This window comes from Exophiala oligosperma (assembly GCF_000835515.1).
Source record: "Exophiala oligosperma strain CBS 72588 unplaced genomic scaffold supercont1.13, whole genome shotgun sequence".
In the NCBI taxonomy this organism is placed as follows: domain Eukaryota; kingdom Fungi; phylum Ascomycota; class Eurotiomycetes; order Chaetothyriales; family Herpotrichiellaceae; genus Exophiala; species Exophiala oligosperma.
In genome coordinates this window covers 379,233-397,647 of record NW_015622830.1, presented here as the reverse complement: position 1 = coordinate 397,647, position 18,415 = coordinate 379,233, and the positions used below count along the sequence as shown (strand labels likewise).

Genomic DNA, 18,415 nt, shown 5'->3' with positions numbered 1-18,415 from the left:
TTCAACGTTAAGGTTACGCGTGAGGGAGTCCTTTATTCCGGGCACGGAGCAGCCTAATACATGGGCTGTAAACTTGGTGCGAATGCGTAGTTACCTAAAATCCTTGTACTCGAAGAGGCTCATATAGATCCTGTAAATACTCCAAGTCTTCCGAGGTCAAAGTCACTCTCAAAGCATTCAGACTTGACTCTACTCTTTCCAAACTGTTCAATCCCACGACCGGACAGGCCTCTTTGGCCAAAAGCCAAGCGAGTGAGACATCTGCCATTGTACAGCTCTTTCGTTTTGCCAGCTCTTGAACGCGCTGTACAATCTGCTCATTCTGGATCCCCTGGAACCATTGGGACGTCTTCGCGTCCTTTTCGCTCCGTACGGTCTTCTCACTCCAGGGTCGGGTCAAAAGGCCGCGGGCCAAAGGTGACCATGGGATCAGACCGATGCCCTCGGCCTCGCAAAAGGGTACAACGTCGCGCTCTTCCTCCCGGTAGAGAAGATTCCACAGGTTCTGCATGCTAGAAAAGGGCGTCCAGTCGTGCATCTTGGCCGCATACTGTAAGCGTGCGAGTTGCCAACACGGCATGCTCGATGCACCTAAATAATGCACTTTTCCTTGCTGCACGAGATCGTGCAAAGCACGCATGATCTCCTCTGGCGACGTTTCCGTATCCAGACGGTGGATCTGAAGAACATCGATGTAAGTTGTGTCGAGGCGGCGAAGTGATGCTTCGACCGCATCAAAGATGTGCTTACGACTCAGACCCATCTGATTGACGAGAGCACCATCGTTCACGGCGGGATTAGGACGAGAGTTCGGATTCTGCTCCATAACTGGATAGTAGAGCTTGGTCATGATGACGACTTTGCTTCGAGGTATCGAGTATTTGGTTAAAGCCTTGCCGATGATGTCTTCAGAAAGACCATTTGAATACGTGTTGGCCGTGTCCCAAGTGTTGATACCCAGGTCGTACGCTTTTTTCAGAATTGGCAGAGCTTCCTTCTCTGGAAGCACCCAGGGACTCCCTTCCCACTGCGGATTACCAAGAGTCATACAACCCAGGATTATCTGAGAAGTCTTCAGCCCACTCTTCCCAAGCCGGCGATATCTCATTGGCGGGATGTTCTGGTTCGGCTTCGATTTGGCCCATCCAGCAACGAGCTCGCGCAAGGTGTCCTTGTCTCCGACATTGCCGGGGAAAACGACATATGGAATGGCGGGAAATTTCGACACAGTCTCGTGGCATTGCCAAAGTGGAACACCGGAGGCCGCCTGGCCCAAGATTCTGGCGCGCTTCATACGTAGACCTTTAGTGGCCATATCCGATGATGTGATTCCTCCCTGAGAGAGTTAACTAGCTGACTCAACGTTCAACCCGACTCTAATGATGGCTCAGGAGGTTTTGAGCGGACATACCTTCGCGATAATATATCGTGGTCGAGGGTTCAGCAGTCTCAAGAAGAGAACAAGTGCTTTGGCGATGACGGAGCCAATAGCCAGACTAGAACGCTCGTCGTGGCCCGTGATAAGCTTGCGGCTCGTCATTACGAGAACGTCTATGCCTTCAGCAATCTTCTGGCCTGCCTCGTCGGCGGCTCTGAGGATGATATCTTCTGAATTTGTGTGGGTTTCAAGTAGCGCATCCACTTGTATTACTACCGTGTGTAAGTGGTTCCCGCGACCAGCAATGAGAGATTCCAGCTGGGCGGTAGTTTTCGGAACGTAGGATCCAGCGATGATCAAACCTCCCGGGCTACTCATCTCCAAGTCCATGTTCAGTGCTTCCGCCGTCAGTGGCGGTATTTGTGACAAACCAAGTCTGGTCGATACGAAGGCAGCTCCCGTCCGATAGATGTATCTCTTTCCTTGATCTCTTGCTATATTAAAAATAAGTCTTCTGGAACAGCTGTGGTGTCCTTCTCCCCGTTGATCGTACCTTGTAAGAGTCCTTGGACGAAAATCTCCATGTCCGTATCAACAACGGCGTTGACAATAACGACACATTTTCTTTGGAAGCCGAGAAGTCGCGCAGCCACCCCAGAGGCACCCCCTTCTCGAACATCTTTCAGTGAGATTGATTCGACCTGCTCAGCTGTGATTGCACCTTTTGATTTCTCTGCCACGTAGTCTTTCAAGTTTGAACTTCGAAAACCAAAGGTGGCATCTTTGGCAAAAGGAGTCTGTGCAACGGGCACAAGACTGCCATCCACGTCGGCGACATAGTGCACATCGCCGATGGTAAGACGGCCACCTTGACGAAAGAACGGAGCCAGTATCCAGCCATCGACCTCTCCAATGACTGACTCGGCGACTTCTGGCTCATCAGGGAAATGGCCTCGCAGAGTGGAATCGCCTCTCAAGACGAGTTCAAAGTCGACGCTCGCAATCTTGGCTGCCTGCTGGACCGCGACACAGATCGTTCTGATCAGATCTCGAGCCTCGGAAGTATGTAAAGCTCGAGAGTTGGTGAGGATGAAGAAGCCTGATCCCGAAGGAGTCGCTCTGAACTCGGCGACCAGGAGCTCGACCTCCCACGCTGTGAGCACGTTGATGTCGTGACATGTCTGTGTGCCGGTCGGGTCATCATCGAGTACCACCAGAACGGGTAGACTACTTTGCGCTCGTCGACGGCTGATGTCTTCTCTCAGGCTTGTTTGAGCAACTGGGGGCGGCAGAGTCGCGAGGGCGCCCTCTAGCGATCTGGTGGTGGCTTCTTGCATGTTGGACAAGTCGTTGCAATCTGCAGTGTCCTTTGCTACCACACCATTTGCAGTGACTCTAAGTCCCTTTGATGATGTGTCCAAGGCTTCTCCAAGGCTCCTTCTGCATCTTGCTATCTTCCCGGTGTTGTCACGACGCACTCCTCGGTTGTCCCCGCCGTGGACTTTGGCTCTAGCTTCGTGGGTATAGGCGCTGTGGACTTTAGCTCTCGCCTACGGCTTTTCGCCGAGGTGACCGGGAACACCGCCGACTCTGCCACTCCCCGTATTTTGAGGGGTATCTTGCAGGGTTAACGGAGTAAATCACCATCTACGGCGCAACGGCGGTCCTTGTCCGTAGCCACGGCTTGAGCCAGATACCTGATGAAAGGCCATGAGATGATCTAAGACGTTTCCCTGTGATGCATGGCAGTAGGATGGAGATCCAGCCGCATTGCACAGAGATTTGGCCCTTGAAAAGCCGGTGTGACGGGACTGGTGCAGGACATAGTCAAATGGTTGCGGAGATAGTTGGCGTGCGATATCTCTTCTTGTTCGCCATCTTTGTGCGGTCTATCTGTAAAGCTTGACGGCTGATTTCTGCTGTGTCTTAAGAATGGCATCTACTTCGACTCTTGCTTCGACAGCTCTGGTGTCTTACGATGAGCTGAAGAAACATAATCACGCTGCAGATTGTTGGATCTTGGTCCATTCAAAAGTCTGGAATGTCTCGTCCTTTTTAGATGAGCATCCCGGGGGATCTGCCAGTAAGCCTGCTCAGCTCTTTCCCGCCTGGTATATTTTGCCCTCTAACATGAATTGTATCAGTCATATTGAGATATGCAGGTGGCGATGCCACAAGCGCATACGACGAGGTCCATGCACCCAGTATACTGGAACAGACTCTCGAAAAAGGCCAATTAATTGGCGTGATCGATGTGACAACCATGCCGGCAAAACCAGCCTTTGGGGCAGCAGAGCTCAGTGTCGCAGAAGACTCGGGTCTCTCCAATCCGATCTCAAAACCACGACAACGAAGCAAGCCTCCACTTCACAGTATGATTGCCGTTCACGACTTTGAAGATGTGGCTCGAGATGTGTATTCTGAGAAGACATATGCATTCTACTCGTCGGCAGCCACAGACCTCATTAGTCACCGAGACAACCAGGAAAGCTTCCGCAAGGTGATGCTTCGGCCGCGTGTACTCAGAAATGTCAGGAATGTGTCCATCAGAAGATCAATTCTGGGTTGCGAGAGTAGCGTCCCGTTCTTCGTCAGCCCCACGGCCATGGCGAGACTGGCACATTCGGATGGAGAACTCGCTCTAGCTCGTGGCTGTGGGTCTCAAGGAATTATACTGACGGTATGGCCTTTGTGTTTCCATTGTGCAAACCAATTTCAGCGCGACTAAAACATGTGCTAACGTTATCTGTGTGGTTATAGGTATCGAGTAATGCTTCTTACCCATTGTCTGACATTGTCGAAGCTGGGCTCCCCAAACAACCTTTCTTCCTGCAACTTTATGTCAATTCAGACCGACAGAAGACGACCCAGTTACTTCGAAAAGCCAGGGATCTGGGAGTTCAAGCTGTTTTCGTGACCGTGGATGCTCCGATTCCAGGGAAACGAGAGGCGGACGAGCGGCTCGCTGCAGGGAACTTGTCCTCACCAGTCAGCGGGGCTGTTGCAGTAAATGACAAGAAAGGCGGTGGATTGGGAAGAGTAATGGCACAATATATCGACTCGACGCTATGTTGGAAGGATCTCCCGTGGATTCGAGAAGCCAGCGGAGGGCTTCCTATTGTCTTGAAAGGTATTCAGACGGCGGCCGATGCTCGGGCAGCTGCAGACCACGGAGTTGAAGGTATACTGCTCAGCAACCATGGCGGAAGGTCTCTGGACACGTAAGTTCTTACCTTCAAGAATGGCGTCCTTTTGCGCCCCCGAGACTGACCAGAATCCGGGGTAGAACACAACCTGCGCTCCTGACGTTGCTGGAGATTCACCGACAATGCCCCGAAATTCTAGATCAGCTCGAGATCTACGTAGATGGAGGAATTCGGCGCGGGACTGACATCCTCAAGGCGCTTGCATTGGGTGCGACGGCGGTAGGAATTGGTCGGCCATATCTGTACTCCCTCGCCTATGGGCAGGAAGGCGTCGAACATTTGACTGAAAGTGAGTAACCCCCAGTTGCCTCGATCTCTGTCATCTTGATTAGTTACCTAATCTGACATGTTGACTAACTGTGGTTCTCTGAACAGTCTTGAGCGATGAACTCGAGTCAGCCATGAAGCTGGTTGGCATCACAGACGTCGATCAGGCCCATCCGGGACTGGTGAATACGGCACGACTTGAGCCGCTGATTCGAACAGGCGAGACACATCCCTGGATTCGATGGCGATCAAGGAGCAAGTTATGAAGAAGTAAGAAAGATAGACATCTTGCACTGATCATAGAAGCAAAGAATCGGCCTTGGACTTCGGGTGGGTGTGACTACGAGTCCTTCGCCACTGGGTACCTGGTTAAAAATCCCATGTGGGTTGAGGCTCCGGGAGCATCAAGAATCCCCACGGTTGTAGGCCGTGTCTTGGTCATGGCTTGGCCAGAAGCTGACACAACATATGCAGGAGACCAGGAGCAGGAGGAGACTTGTCGATGATCCGATGGTGGTGAATAGAGAATGATGCGCCAATAGAGAAGGAATAGTTTGTCGAAAGTGAAGATGCCTAGGTACATATGTAGGCTCGAATAGACACGATATACGAAGGGAGTCTGGAGTATGTTTTGAGATAGGAGAAAATTGAGCACTTGGCATTACATGATGATTTCTATTGACGGGCTGTGTCTTGTCTAACAGATGGAAGCTATGGGCAATCACTTCCTCGCTTCTACAGTACTGTATGTCCGTCCAGTAGGGTCCAAAACAGTCTCTCCGTTGAGGTTCCCCTTATCATAACCGATCTTCAGGCGCTTTACGGAGTACTTCGGACCCGATATCTACAAATCTAGGCGCCGTTAAAAGTTTGAAACCAGCCTCGAAAGGATTTGAACCGGGCGAAAGGCCCATGATCAAAGTGTAAGTTATGGGCCAACGCATTTAGTACGAGTACTCGGTTGTACCTAACGATTAATTTGCTGTTGGCCTATTACAAGAATGTACAAGGCTCGATATTCTGACACAAAGGAGAAGAGAGCCCAGCAGAGTCCCTGTGCTCCCTAACACCCCCGAATCAGAGAAGCCATCCCTACACAAGGCACACACAGAGTGGAGTTTGCTGGAACAGAGCGTTCATTTCTCCAGAGATCGCCAGTCATTTTGGGCTATAATTAACAATTAAACCACCCCGTTATCCACCCATATGGAAGTATCATGGCGCCTTTTCTGTGGGAAAGAGCATTCAAGACTTTTGTTAGTGTCTGGGGGCCAGAAATGAAGGCCCTGACACGGCAAGTCACAGGACAGTACGGAGTAGAGTATTGGACTATGCTCGGAGCCTCAAGTACTCCGTCTTTGCTTGCCTCGTATCCTCTGTATCCTCTTCGCAAATGACACCTGATGGGCGATGCGGCGAGCGCCTTTCCCATACTGGTTGAGAAGGCGCAGGCTATTCTTCTTGGTCGCGTTGATATTCTGCATCTGCATTTTCTACACCCTTCTTCCCATTCTACGGAACCATGGCGAATCTAATCTAGAGGCTTTCAAGGACGAGAACGACAGTTGTGGTCGATTCGAGAGTACTTCCGTATATCGACAAAACCCGGACCATGACCTTGAGCGGCGCATTGACTCTGCACTGCTCGCAATCCAGCATCGAGAAGAATCGAAAGCTCAACCAAACCTTCCGGTGAAGAAGATATGGCAGACATGGCGGGACCCAGTCGTGCCCGAGAATTTTGATCAGCCGGCAATCTGGCGCAAGCTACATCCCGGTTGGGAGCACCAAGTATGGTTCCAATTCAACATGTAAGACTCCTTGCTAATTGGTACTTTGTTCAGGTAGTCTCCGACCGCGATGCACCCCCTCTCGTATCGGATGAGCTCCAGACAGTTCCATACTTCGAGCATTTATTTTCCTCGTCCTACCGACCCATCATTCGAGCAGATCTTCTCCGCTACACTTTGTTGTGGCATTATGGTGGATTCTATGCCGATATCGACGTACATCCGGTCCGCTCGGTCGAAACTTGTGAGCCCATGTCACCTCTTTTCGCCCTAGATAAAAACATGAACATTTCGCTCGTAATTGGCATTGAAGTGGATGAACCATATGCTTCTGTGAGGAGACGGAAATTTTGGCGCTGGGACGGAACTCATGGCTTCATCCAGTATGCCATCTACGCTGCCCGGCCCTTCAGCCCAATACTGAGGCGCGCCATCGTCCGATCGATCGCACATTCAGTAAAGCATGAGAAGGAGAAGACACCTTGGTATCGACTGGCCGACAGATTCGATAATGCAGCGATCCTTGAGATCACTGGTCCCGGAATGTTCACAGAGGCAGTGTTAGATGTTCTGACCGAAAGTCTGCCCTCAAATCATTCGCTGAAACTCTCTCAAAGACAGAAAGATGCATGTCCCGAGGACGCCTCCGTCCGTAGCAGCGATGAACAGCGAGGAAGAGTGACGTGGGCACCATTCTATAGGCTGAGAGAGCCTAGTTGGATTTTTGATGAGGACACAATGGACGGGAATACGACGCAGCGTAGTGGTGGCCTTGGGGTGATGCCCATCAATGTATGGGGCAACGGACAAAGACACTCAGGCTCGGAGAATTTCCACAGCGCCCAAGCATGTGTCAACCATCATTTCTCAGGGACTTGGAAGCAATCATGGTTGCACAGGACTCTGCTGAAATGGTTCCACTTCTAGTCCTCGGCTCAGGCTGATAGATGGGTAGAATAGGAAAGACGCCCGTGTGTATTACAGAAGATAGACTGTAATCTAACGCTCTTGAGTCACGACAACTCCAGTATTCATCCGAACCTTTGAACGCAGTCGGCACGAACTCGCCACCAGGACTCAATTCCACAACATCGACAAGTGCGGGTTTTCGATACGTACGCTTGTGCAGTAACACCGACGGAATCTCGTAGGATCGATCGCGAGGCGATATTATGCGTCACTCTCCTTTCTGCCAATCTCTTGCATCTGTTTCCAGGCATACCGGAGTTACTGCCTTTCCTTCGGGAAGTGTTCTTGTCCTTTTCTGGCATCGACCGGGGGATTGATAGACAGCATCATAGGCACAATTAACGAAGATTTAGACTCCAAGTCGAACTCGCATGACATCTGGCCGAATCAGTGAAAAAACAGCATAGTTCTCCGCCGAACGCATGACAAAGGCTCCATTCTTGCTGGAATCAAGGCGTGACCGACTGTCGAAGGAGAGAGTTTTAACGTGCGAACCCGTTTGCATGCGCCATATCCATGCCTTCACAGTGAATCTCTGTACTCTCTGTACGAGTATGGAGGTGCGGAATATGTATTTAGTGTCCCAGAAGGAATGCCATTGAGGAAACGCAGCTGGAGACTATTGTCTTTATAGCGGCAGTAGGATCGCTAGCTATATACAGTACTTCGCCTAAGGAAGGGACTTGCTGCTATATGCATTGTAGGTCGGACAACGGGAACCCCCAATAGTAGTCGAAGCATCTCCGGGGGTAAACCTGTACCTGTAGAACCACCTCACACAGTCTTGAAGAACAACATACTAAGGCCAAACAATAACTAGGTACACATGTCTTAATTCCTAGCACGAAACGACGATATCTCATGGTTCGATTGTGTTCTCTCGAACTCCAACTAATGTAGTGGCCAAAATCTCGACAGGATCAATCCCTTCCTTAACCTCAATGCATGTATGGCGACGAGCAATCCACTTACGATCATCTCTAGACACCCATGCCAGTCTATGGCGGAGAAAGCGTGGTGTGTGCTTCAAGACCCCAATCATCCAGAAGGCGTACGGAAACAGCCAGTCGTTTAGCTTGCAATCAATCCCGGCCGTTCTCATTCCCCCTGCCGTGTTCGGAGGGCTCTTGGTGACACTATGGGTCTACAAATGTCTGATGTTGGTGGTCTTCCAGAACAAAATCATCTACATGCCCTCGATCCCACCATTCTCCAGATCCGAGAAGATTGGGGACTATTCGTCTCTGTGTAGACCGGCCATTTGGACCGAGCATTCTCTCAAGTCATCGGACGGAACAGCAATCAAGCTTGTTGAAGGGTCGCTCAGTCCACTCGAAGAGACTGAAGCCGCCACCGAGCACATTGTCGTGGTATACTTTCAAGGGTACGTGGGCTCTTTCATGGCCACTCACATCCATTACCTCTGACCAGCCAGTAGCAATGCGTCTTCTCTACCCCCTCGACTTCCCTATCTGTCGCATGTCCTGAAAGACTTGGCTCGCGTACCGAAACAGCATCGGAAATACACCATCGTCGCTCTGTCTTACCGGGGGTATTGGACGTCTGGGGGAAGACCCTCCCAGAAAGGGATCACGCTGGATGCAGAAGCAGCTCTGCGGTGGGTAAAAGCCAGACATGGGCAAGCGAGGGTCGTGGTTTGGGGTCAATCCATTGGCGCGGGGGTTGCAACAGTGAGTCTGGCCAATTCGATCAACGGTGGCAATAATGTCGACAACCTCAGTGGGCTCGTTCTCGAGACTCCATTTGTTGATTTGCAGGCAATGCTCGTGGCATTGTATCCGCAGAAGTTCCTGCCATACCGCTATCTCGGACCTTTTTTGCGGTCGACGTGGGACAGTGGAACTGCACTTCTGCAGATTAGTGCCATCAAGCGAGATCTGAACGTGCTGATTCTCGAGGCTGGTGACGACGAGATCGTGCCGGCTGGGCAGGCCGAAATTCTGGAGGAGATCTGCGCCAAACAGTGTCTACCGGTTCAACGCAAGATCGTTGCAGGATCACTGCACACCGAGGCCATCACCAAGAGGCAGGGACGTCAACACGTGGTGGGGTTTCTACAATCACTGTAAGAAGAATTTGAAATCCCAAAGGATATTTCACCCATCCTGGTAGAGATGGGGGAACGTAAAATACCCAGCGAGGCCAATCTCGAGGACGACACGACACCTTGGCTCTCTCGCCTCTCAAGTCCCAAGTTCTCAATATTTATTCAAAGTTCTCGAATCTCGAACCTTGAACAAACGTAGTCCACCTTCCAACATACTGATTGGCCTGGCGACCACTCCCTGGTCCTCGATGCAAGGCACGCAAAAGAGGAGAAAAGGCGATGGGCAAAACCCTGGCACGGACCAAAGCACTGGGTCATTCCGTGTGCCATCGAGCATGTGTCGGAGGCTCATTAATTGCCGACCCCCAGATTTACAACGCATTCTCGGTTCTGGTCGATGAGAAATTCCCCATACTGTTGGAGTTTTTCCCGCACGTGGGACCCTCGTTCCCAATCATACAATATCCACCCCCGGCCTTTCCCCAACTATCTCGTTTTTCGCCGGTCCAATCACCAAGACTCTGGGCTCGACGCTATGGCCGGCTATGGCAGAATTGGCAACGGAGTGGCGCGGGGATTCTCACCTCGTTCTGGGTTTAGTCTTGACAGGGATACCAATAATGCGCTCGACTCTTCTCCATTCGCGATCTAGACCTGGATCAATTCGCCTTTCCCGACGCCACCGCTATCACCAAGCTTTCCATCCACCGATTTCATTGATTTCATTCCTCTGTCGAGTGTTCTTGGCCTTCTTAGTCAACGACCCATGACTCTGAAAATTGGCCTCGACCTCGTATTCGCAGACGCCAGTTTCTTGGTAAACTAGATCAATGCAGCAATGCGGAGTGAAGCCAAAAAATGGAGAACTTTGGAGTAGGAAACATGGCCCTCACTTCGTCTCGCCAAAAGCACGCGGCGTCCAAGACAGACTGTGTCGTAGTGTATGGAGTACTTAGTCTCCTATATCTCCCCCCGTCGATTGATGTTCGCAACCCACACCCCTTCCTTGAGATAGCTCTCGTTTCTTTGTACAATTCTCTCTACACTCATATTTTCTCATAACAACACCACTCGGGGGTTCACCCTATTGGCATCATGGGTCTCGGTGTCTTGGAAGGTATGTCCCTCAACTCCCTTACCCTGCACACCATCCTTCGCTTTGCCTTGACTGACGCGAAATCGACTCTTATCAGACCACAAACTCTCGCATGTGCCCGGCACAGTTCTTCTGAACGACGAGGCTGCCCATGCTGAAGCACAAACTGGAAACCTCAAACATGGAACGGGAAAGAACTCACACATCGTTCTCTCGCCTCAACCCAGCGACGATCCAAACGATCCTCTTAACTGGTCCCCCGTGAAGAAAGAGTCCATCATCTGGATCCTTGCCTTTGGATCTATGTTGTGCGCCGCGACAAACGTACGTAGTGTCACCACAGCCCGCCCGACAATCTGAATGACAAGAAAGCTAACACAGCCCCACAGGGTCCCTTCTTGAATGCTTCCTATTTTGCGATTGCCAAAGAAATCAACAAAGATCTCACCACGACGGTCATGGTCTCTGGTTATAACATCCTCGCTATCGGTTGTATCGGTCCCTTCGTTTGTGCCTTCAGTCGTCGCTATGGTAAACGTCCCGTCTTCATCGTTTCCACGCTCTTCTGTATTGTCGGCACGGCCATTGGTGAAGTCAAGGCCAGCTACAACTACCTCCTGGCTGCTCGTATCGTTCAAGGCTTCTCCACCAGCGCGTTCGAGTCTCTCATCATTTCGGTCGTTGGAGATCTGTACTGCGTGCACCAGCGAGGCTTGAGGATTGCGACCATCAACTTTGTACTCAACTCGGCCTCCAGTTTGGCCTCGATCATCTGCGGCCAGGTGTACAATGACCTGGGTCTTCTCTGGCTGTTCCACCTCTTCCAGATCTTCCTGGTCGTCCAGTTCATCCTCATGTTCCTCTTCTGCCCCGAAACCACCTATCTCCGGGAAACCATCTACGAGACCGACACGCTTCAGACCGAGACGTTCGAACAGATCGACAAGGCCAACGAGGAACACCGCGAGCAGGCCATCGCCGTCAAGGAACTCAACGAATCTTCGCCCTCGGTCACCGGCGCGGCCCGCCAATACAAGAAGAAGACCTTTGTCCAGGAACTCAAAATCTACAACGGCGTCTTCTCGCACGACAACATTATCAAGTGGCTCTTTGGCATGCTCCTGACCCTGTGCAACCCTGGCGGCTTTTACGTCATCATCGTCTCTGGTCTCTTGTGCGCCTGGTACGTCGGTTCCGCCATCATCATGGCCGGCATCTTCGCCGGTCCCCCCTGGACTTTCGATGCCGCACAGATTGGATATCTCGGCACCGGCCCCTTCGTCGGGGGCATGATTGGCAGTATCTTCCTCGCTCTTTTCGGAGATCGTGTCATGAAGTGGATGACAGTCAGGAACAAGGGAACCTAGTAAGTCGACCCTGCTAGACACGGACCCAATCCCTTGCTTCTTTTGTTTGGTTTCCTATCCCTGCAAATCACACCACTTACTAACACACCGTTCGTAAAATAGTGAACCCGAGTTCCGCCTCGTCTTCATGATACCTTGCGCCATCTTTTGTGGATTCGGAATGTTCTTCTTCGGTTACGCCATGGCAAACGGCTTGAGCGCAATTCTCTGCTCCTTCCTCTGGGGCATGATGATGTTTGGTGTCATGATCGGTGTCGTCGCCACCATGGCGTATGGTCTCGACGCCTTCCGATCTCAAAGTAACGAGATGTTTGTCATGAACATGGTTTTCAAGGTGAGTTACTCACAAATCCAAAAAAATCAATCTCCTCCTTTCACATTCTAACATTTTCTTGTTCTCTAGAACTTCATGTTTTACGGTCTCTCCAACTTTGCCAACAACTGGGTCGCTTCCAAGGGACCCGAACAGATCATGTTCACCTTCGGCGGGACCACCCTGGCCATGTGCGTGTTCGGCATCCCCGTCTACTTTTACGGCAAGCGCCTGCGGAGCTGGTGGGCCCGCCACGACCTCTTCATCAAGTTCAACATGCATTCCACCGGACCCGAGACACATTTGGGATGAGGATAAAATTTTAACTAAATGGGAGTGGAACTGAATTTTGAACGTTTATATCCGGGAGAAAGAAGGAAGTGTACACGAACGTGAATATGAACTGTGGACGGTGAACACCAGGAACGAAGTAACTCTCTAGAACGGAGTATCAGGTGTCGATTGTAGTTGAACATTGTGACGACATATTCGCCGTCACTCCCAAGTACATAGCTTTTCACAAGACGCTTTTCACCTTTTTATACCTAAATGAAAGAAACAATACATCGACCCCGTTCATTCAAAAGAGTCACGCCCGGGCCGTACGGTGCAGCACGGTACAGTAAAACCCCCCTCCCCCCTCCCCAAGGTGATGCGTGCCCGGGAATCTCGCCACGTATGCCAGGAGCACCGGACTTTGTCATGTACGACGGATTGAAAAAGAAAAAAAATTGGCAACCTGTGACCAACGCGACAGATGTTTGTCGACAGAGAAGTCCCTGAGACGGGTCAAGTCGGTCCACCTCCCAGGGAGGGGGGGCAAGGTCGAGGTTTTGCCCGGTGAATACTGCGTAGGACGATTGCGACCAAAAATACAAAATTGGATAAAAAGGGAAAGGAAAAAAAAAGGGCCCGGGGGGAGCTTCTCCAGAGAGGCGACATCCGGGAGAGGAAGTGAAAAACGAGCGAGTCCCTACTCTCAAGACATGCCGCCGTGGTTCGACGGCCTGGCCTTGCCCCCAACTTGAAAGTGCCAGATCCTGTTTCGGGGGACGAGATCGTGATCATGCCAAAGCATTGGGGGAGCAGACACCTTTGACCCGTCCACAACATAGAAGGAGAAGAAGAAGAGAAGGAGAAAAAAGAGGCAATCAAGGCAGATGGTGTCACTTTGAATAGTATTGGAGCCGAGTCAAGAACTCTCTTCAATCGGAGGTCCTTGACAGCTAGATAGAATGGTAGGTAGGTATGAAATATACTAATAAAAATCTATTACCTTACAATTGTTTGGGAATCAGAATTGAAAACCATGAACGGAAATAAAATCTTCCATCAATCCATCAAATCATTCTCTCGTACCACGAGATCTGTCACCAATGGTACGGGTACGGGTACGGGATCCTAGTAGTGGCGCATATATCGCGCTCTCTTGGTATCTCGCTTCAACACCGTAACTGGGCAGGTTGGCTCACTGAGGGTGACAGTGGGTCCACCAGGCTGGCAGTTGGGGTAGTTGTTGACGGCGGCTTGAATAGACTGGATCGACTGGAGACCGGTCAGGCCATCAAGATCGACGCCTGCGGTACCGGTCTGTCCAATGACCTGGCAGTTACCGGCACAAGCATTGGTAGCGGCTTCGAGAACCTGTGTGACGGTGCACAAGACACCTGGTGTGCCACTGTTGCAAGTCACCTCGTTCAAGCCAACGTCTTGCAAGGTCTGGCCAGCACAGAGATCGACTTGCACACCACAAGCAGGAGTAGCGGCGGCTGAAGTTGAGCTTGTCGGGCTGCCACCAGCCGTTGTCGAAGCACCACCATTGCTTGTTGTGGTAGCTGCAGACGACGAAGCTGCAGAGGATGAAGCGGCCGAAGAGGCGGCAGACGATGTTGCGGCAGACGACGACGCAGCAGACGATGATGCAGCCGAGGACGAGCTGGTAGAGGCAGCAACTGTGGTTGAAGAGCTGCTTGAAGGAACAGGGCACGTTGGGTCATTGATGGTGACACTGGTGGTTTGCAGTGCTGAGCACACTTGGTTAAGCGTTCCGGCAACGAGTGCAGCCTGGACTTGCTCTGGTGAGATGCTAAGACCCAGGAGCTGGTTATTGGCGGCCACAACAGTCAAGACATTAGGATTAGATTGCAGGAGAGTCGGCACAAGGCTCAACAACTGGTTCACTGTGCAAGTCAAACCACCGAGAAGTGGGCAATTTTCTGTTGCGACGACATTTGTTTGAATCAGGTCGGAGTCCAGACAGATGTTGGCGTTGATGTTGCAAATAGGCGCGCCGGAGGTAGAGCTCGTTGCAGGTGCCGAGCTGGTGGTGGATGCTGTGCTAGTGAAGGTGGTAGTGGCTTCCTGTGTCGATGAGGATTCACCTGCGCTGGATGTGGTGGAAGCGGCAGAAGAAGACGCGGCGGAGGACGATGCAGCAGAAGATGATGCAGCAGACGACGATGCAGCAGAGGATGAAGCTGCGGATGATGAAGCGGCCGAAGAGGAGGCAGCAGATGATGAAGACTCAGCCGACGACGAAGATGCGGCGGACGACGATGCAGCCGAGGACGAAGACGCGGCAGATGTAGTCTCGCCTCCAATCGTGCTTGAAGAAGTGCTGGTCATGGAGCTCATCGAAGTGCTAGAAGCAGAGCTAGAAGTGCTGCTGGTAGTATCGACCGGGGCTAGGTAAATGTCAGCATTTGAAACCGTTTGTGAAACAATACAACTTACTTGGGACCAAGTCGACTGGGAAGTCACAAGAGTCAGGGTCAAGGTAGGCGAAGATACGGCCGCTAGCGCCCAAGCAGAAACCTGTTGCGCCATCCAGTTCAGCCAATCCGCCGACGATGCTCCAGGCACGGAAACCGTTAGGAATATTAGCCAGTCGTCTGACGAAGGAAGTATCCATTCTGTTGGTTCCCAGGAATTGGCCTTCTGAGATGAAAGTGCCGTCGGTGCCTTCGAAAACAATCGCAGCAGACACCTTTTCGTCGACCGCAAAGCCAACTTGGTTGGAGTCAAACCCGACGTATTGGACAACTGCTTGTCGCTTAGCGTTGGAAACAGGTGTCGCTGTGACGACAAGGTAGAATCCGGTTCCAGTGGCGCTTGGGAGTGTTGTGGAAGAGGCAGACGAGGAAGAGCTGCTGGATGAGGATGAACTGCTGGCTGCAGCGCTGGAGGAGCTGGACGAGGAGGAAGAGCTGCTCGCTGCGGCACTGCTCGAGCTGCTGGAAGAAGAGGAGCTGCTAGAGGCGGCACTGCTCGAGCTTGACGAGGAGCTGCTGGCTGCAGAGCTGCTGCTTGACGAGGAGCTGCTTGCGGCGGAACTGCTGCTTGACGAGGAGCTGCTTGCGGCGGAACTGCTGCTCGACGAGGACGTCGATGCGCCGATGGGGCCACCACCATTTGACGATGACGACGACGATGAAGTAGACGTGGTCCAGCCGATGGGGCCACCGGTGGAAGTCATGGAGGTGGTGGTGGATGGCACCGAGTTCCAGTCTTCCCAAGGTTGGCCAGCACTTCCACCCTGGCTTGGTTCAGGCAGTGGCCACCAGTTGCCACCCTTTCCACCGTTGCCTCCGGTTGGGACGGGGATGTGGCGAGTGTTGCCAGCCGGCTGTGTGAAATAAGGAATGTTGAAAATGATGACTTTTGTGATATAGACGTTGAATTGGAAAGTTGTTGCGCCAGAGAAGGACTTGGTCACGTAGGCGTTCCAGGCCTTTCCTGGGATCACGTTGACCTGTTGCGGCATCACATGCATCGACGGTCGGCCGTTGACGGTGACGGTAACAGTCGTGGCAGGAGCGGTAATTGTGCAAGGAGGAGCAACCTGAGGGAAGGTCCAGGTGTAAACACCGGCAGAGGGGATTTTGCCCTGGCTCGAGCACTGAGCTCTAGCAGTGACGGTGGATGTAGGTGCTGGGCGCTCGATGACCGTCTCGTACCATTCGACACACTTCTCGTAAGCCTGTCCGGCAGCGTTGACACCAAATCGGCATTCGGTGACATCCAAAAGTTGCGATCGATCGCCAGAGGGCTTGCCCTCGCACTTGTCGCAGAGGCCGCTACCGCGCCAGCCAGGAACGCAAAGAGGACCCATGTCTTTGTAAGGAGCCATTGCGCGTCTAGTGACGGTCTGGTAGAGGGTGGTGCTTGAGGGAGTGTTGCTCTTCTCCTTGAACCAGTCGACCCAGCTACGCTTGTCCATGGATGGAGCAGCGGTAACCTGTGTGAGGGTGGTCAGGAATTCGGAGGCTCGGACTGGCTGAGCAACATCGGTGACGGTGGTGAGCTGAGAAGTGGTACCGTTCCAGGCGAAGGGAACCACGGTAGACACGAATGGGAACGTGGACAGAGGATACATGGTAGCACATGTTCCCTTGACGCAGGCCGTTGTAGGTGCACAGGTAGAGACGGGCTGGTACTGAGCCGTGACGGTGATAGGTGGGATCGAAAGGCTGGTGGCCTCTGGGCAAGGCTCGATAACGGTCGGCAGGTCAGCCAGGGCCGTGTCGGCCGCCAGCAAAGTCAGCGCGACCTTGTTGGCCGTGGACTTTGTCCACTTCATGGTGGTGGTGAAAGAGTGACTTCGGGTCGGAAAAAAAAAGGCAAATCCAAAGGGAAACGAGTGACTGTGGTTAGTAGACAAACCAAAACTTGCTGAAGATGGAAAACAGACTTGAGGAAGTTAACGTGCTTTATACAACTCTCGTTCTCTTCAGAGGCGAATTACCACCACTCACCTCAACAACCACCATGGCATTGTTTTGATTACCCCGTCGAGCAATGTCCTTTTTCAAGCACGGAAATCAGGAGCCAAGATAGAGAGCAGGGGGGGAAATACCTGTGCGCAGAGCAGTAGATTCGATGCAATCTCACCGATATGTGATTTTGCCTCTTGACCAAGGCCAGCAAGAGGAAGTTATTCTCAGCCTGGGGGCCCATCAGCAGTGGCAAAACGGCGGTGGCCATGATCATCAGATCTTCCAACGTCGCTGAGGATTTAGAAAGTGTCGTGCTCGGACGCTCAACCCCAGTGTACCTTGCCAGCCCGAACCAATAACTGGTCCATGCGTCTGCAACGGCTTTTTGAGGAGTGCGGTGGTGCTATGCAAGCAGCTGAAGATGATCCGTGGGACGGGTCTGAGTGAGTCGTGAAGAGGATCCTGCAACACGTCTATCAACGATAGGTGGCGTGTGAGGTCCGAGGGCAATCAGAGCGTACAAGAGGATCAAAGCTCCATCCAAATAAGTAATACTGTACTCCATGTGTGCTTCCTAGAAACCGTGATGCTCGAGTCTATCAGTCGTACTCTCTCCCGATGACATCTTTCTGTCCCCTGTAGCCTCCCCAGTGTGTCAGGTAAAGTCGACATTTGAAGTGTTTATGTTTATACCAATCCAACTCTTGCTTCAGTGTTGTGATCCTTGCAACGACGCCGTTGGAACTTTATTTTGGTGGTTCTGGCAGTCGAATGGGCTTGTAACATTTGAATCGCGTGGCTGATGTGAGGCTGAAATGTGGAAACAATGTGGCCGATCGATCACAGATTGGATGAGGATCCAACGCGAAGGGTCTCGAATGTTGATCGTTGTTCCTGTCACTTCACGTCAGTTGGGCGTCAAAGTGTCAGTCCCAGAGACTATAAGCGAAGTGGGGAGTCGCGGCGATGTCTGAAGGGGAAGTTAGCAGTAGGGAGACAGGGAGACAGCAGTCGGAAGTCGGAAGTTGGCAGAAATCACTTCTTTTCCTGAGTAGAGGAGACGAGAGGATGGAGTGAAGTGGTGAGAAAGTGTCGTTGAGGAATAAAATGACTGCGGATTGACATCATTTGAAACATTGGCGTCTCTCTCCATCAATACTTCAATTAATTCTTCGCCTTCAATTTGCCTGTCATTTAATTACCTTTTTCCTGGATCACCCCTGTCGAACAATTCCCTCTATCCATA

The 18,415-nt window shown here is 51.8% G+C and overlaps 5 protein-coding genes across 5 annotated transcripts; 3 read left to right on the top strand and 2 right to left on the bottom strand.

Moving 5' to 3' along the window:
• Positions 1-94: 94 nt before the first annotated feature.
• Positions 95-2,715, bottom strand: PV06_10491 (uncharacterized protein; the record flags this gene model as incomplete). Its single annotated transcript, XM_016412048.1, has 3 exons — positions 95-1,336; positions 1,412-1,872; positions 1,932-2,715. 3 exons carry the CDS (start codon positions 2,713-2,715, stop codon positions 95-97), a joined length of 2,487 nt encoding a protein of 828 aa, XP_016257668.1.
• A 3,546-nt stretch (positions 2,716-6,261) lies between these two features.
• On the top strand, positions 6,262-7,568 carry PV06_10490 (uncharacterized protein; the record flags this gene model as incomplete). Its single annotated transcript, XM_016412047.1, has 2 exons — positions 6,262-6,642; positions 6,696-7,568. The coding sequence occupies 2 exons, from the start codon at positions 6,262-6,264 to the stop codon at positions 7,566-7,568; spliced, it is 1,254 nt and encodes a 417-aa protein (XP_016257667.1).
• An 818-nt stretch (positions 7,569-8,386) lies between these two features.
• Positions 8,387-10,161, top strand: PV06_10489 (uncharacterized protein). The gene is made up of 2 exons (XM_016412046.1): positions 8,387-8,994; positions 9,049-10,161. Exons 1-2 carry the CDS (start codon positions 8,552-8,554, stop codon positions 9,698-9,700), a joined length of 1,095 nt encoding a protein of 364 aa, XP_016257666.1. The 5' UTR covers positions 8,387-8,551; the 3' UTR covers positions 9,701-10,161.
• A 612-nt stretch (positions 10,162-10,773) lies between these two features.
• Positions 10,774-12,766, top strand: PV06_10488 (uncharacterized protein; the record flags this gene model as incomplete). Its single annotated transcript, XM_016412045.1, has 5 exons — positions 10,774-10,795; positions 10,872-11,098; positions 11,164-12,140; positions 12,244-12,475; positions 12,545-12,766. The coding sequence occupies 5 exons, from the start codon at positions 10,774-10,776 to the stop codon at positions 12,764-12,766; spliced, it is 1,680 nt and encodes a 559-aa protein (XP_016257665.1).
• Positions 12,767-13,611: 845 nt separating this feature from the next.
• On the bottom strand, positions 13,612-18,242 carry PV06_10487 (uncharacterized protein). The gene is made up of 3 exons (XM_016412044.1): positions 17,691-18,242; positions 15,188-17,631; positions 13,612-15,138 (listed from the first exon to the last, which is right to left on the bottom strand). Exons 2-3 carry the CDS (start codon positions 17,031-17,033, stop codon positions 13,856-13,858), a joined length of 3,129 nt encoding a protein of 1,042 aa, XP_016257664.1. The 5' UTR covers positions 17,034-17,631; positions 17,691-18,242; the 3' UTR covers positions 13,612-13,855.
• Between the last annotated feature and the right edge of the window lie 173 nt (positions 18,243-18,415).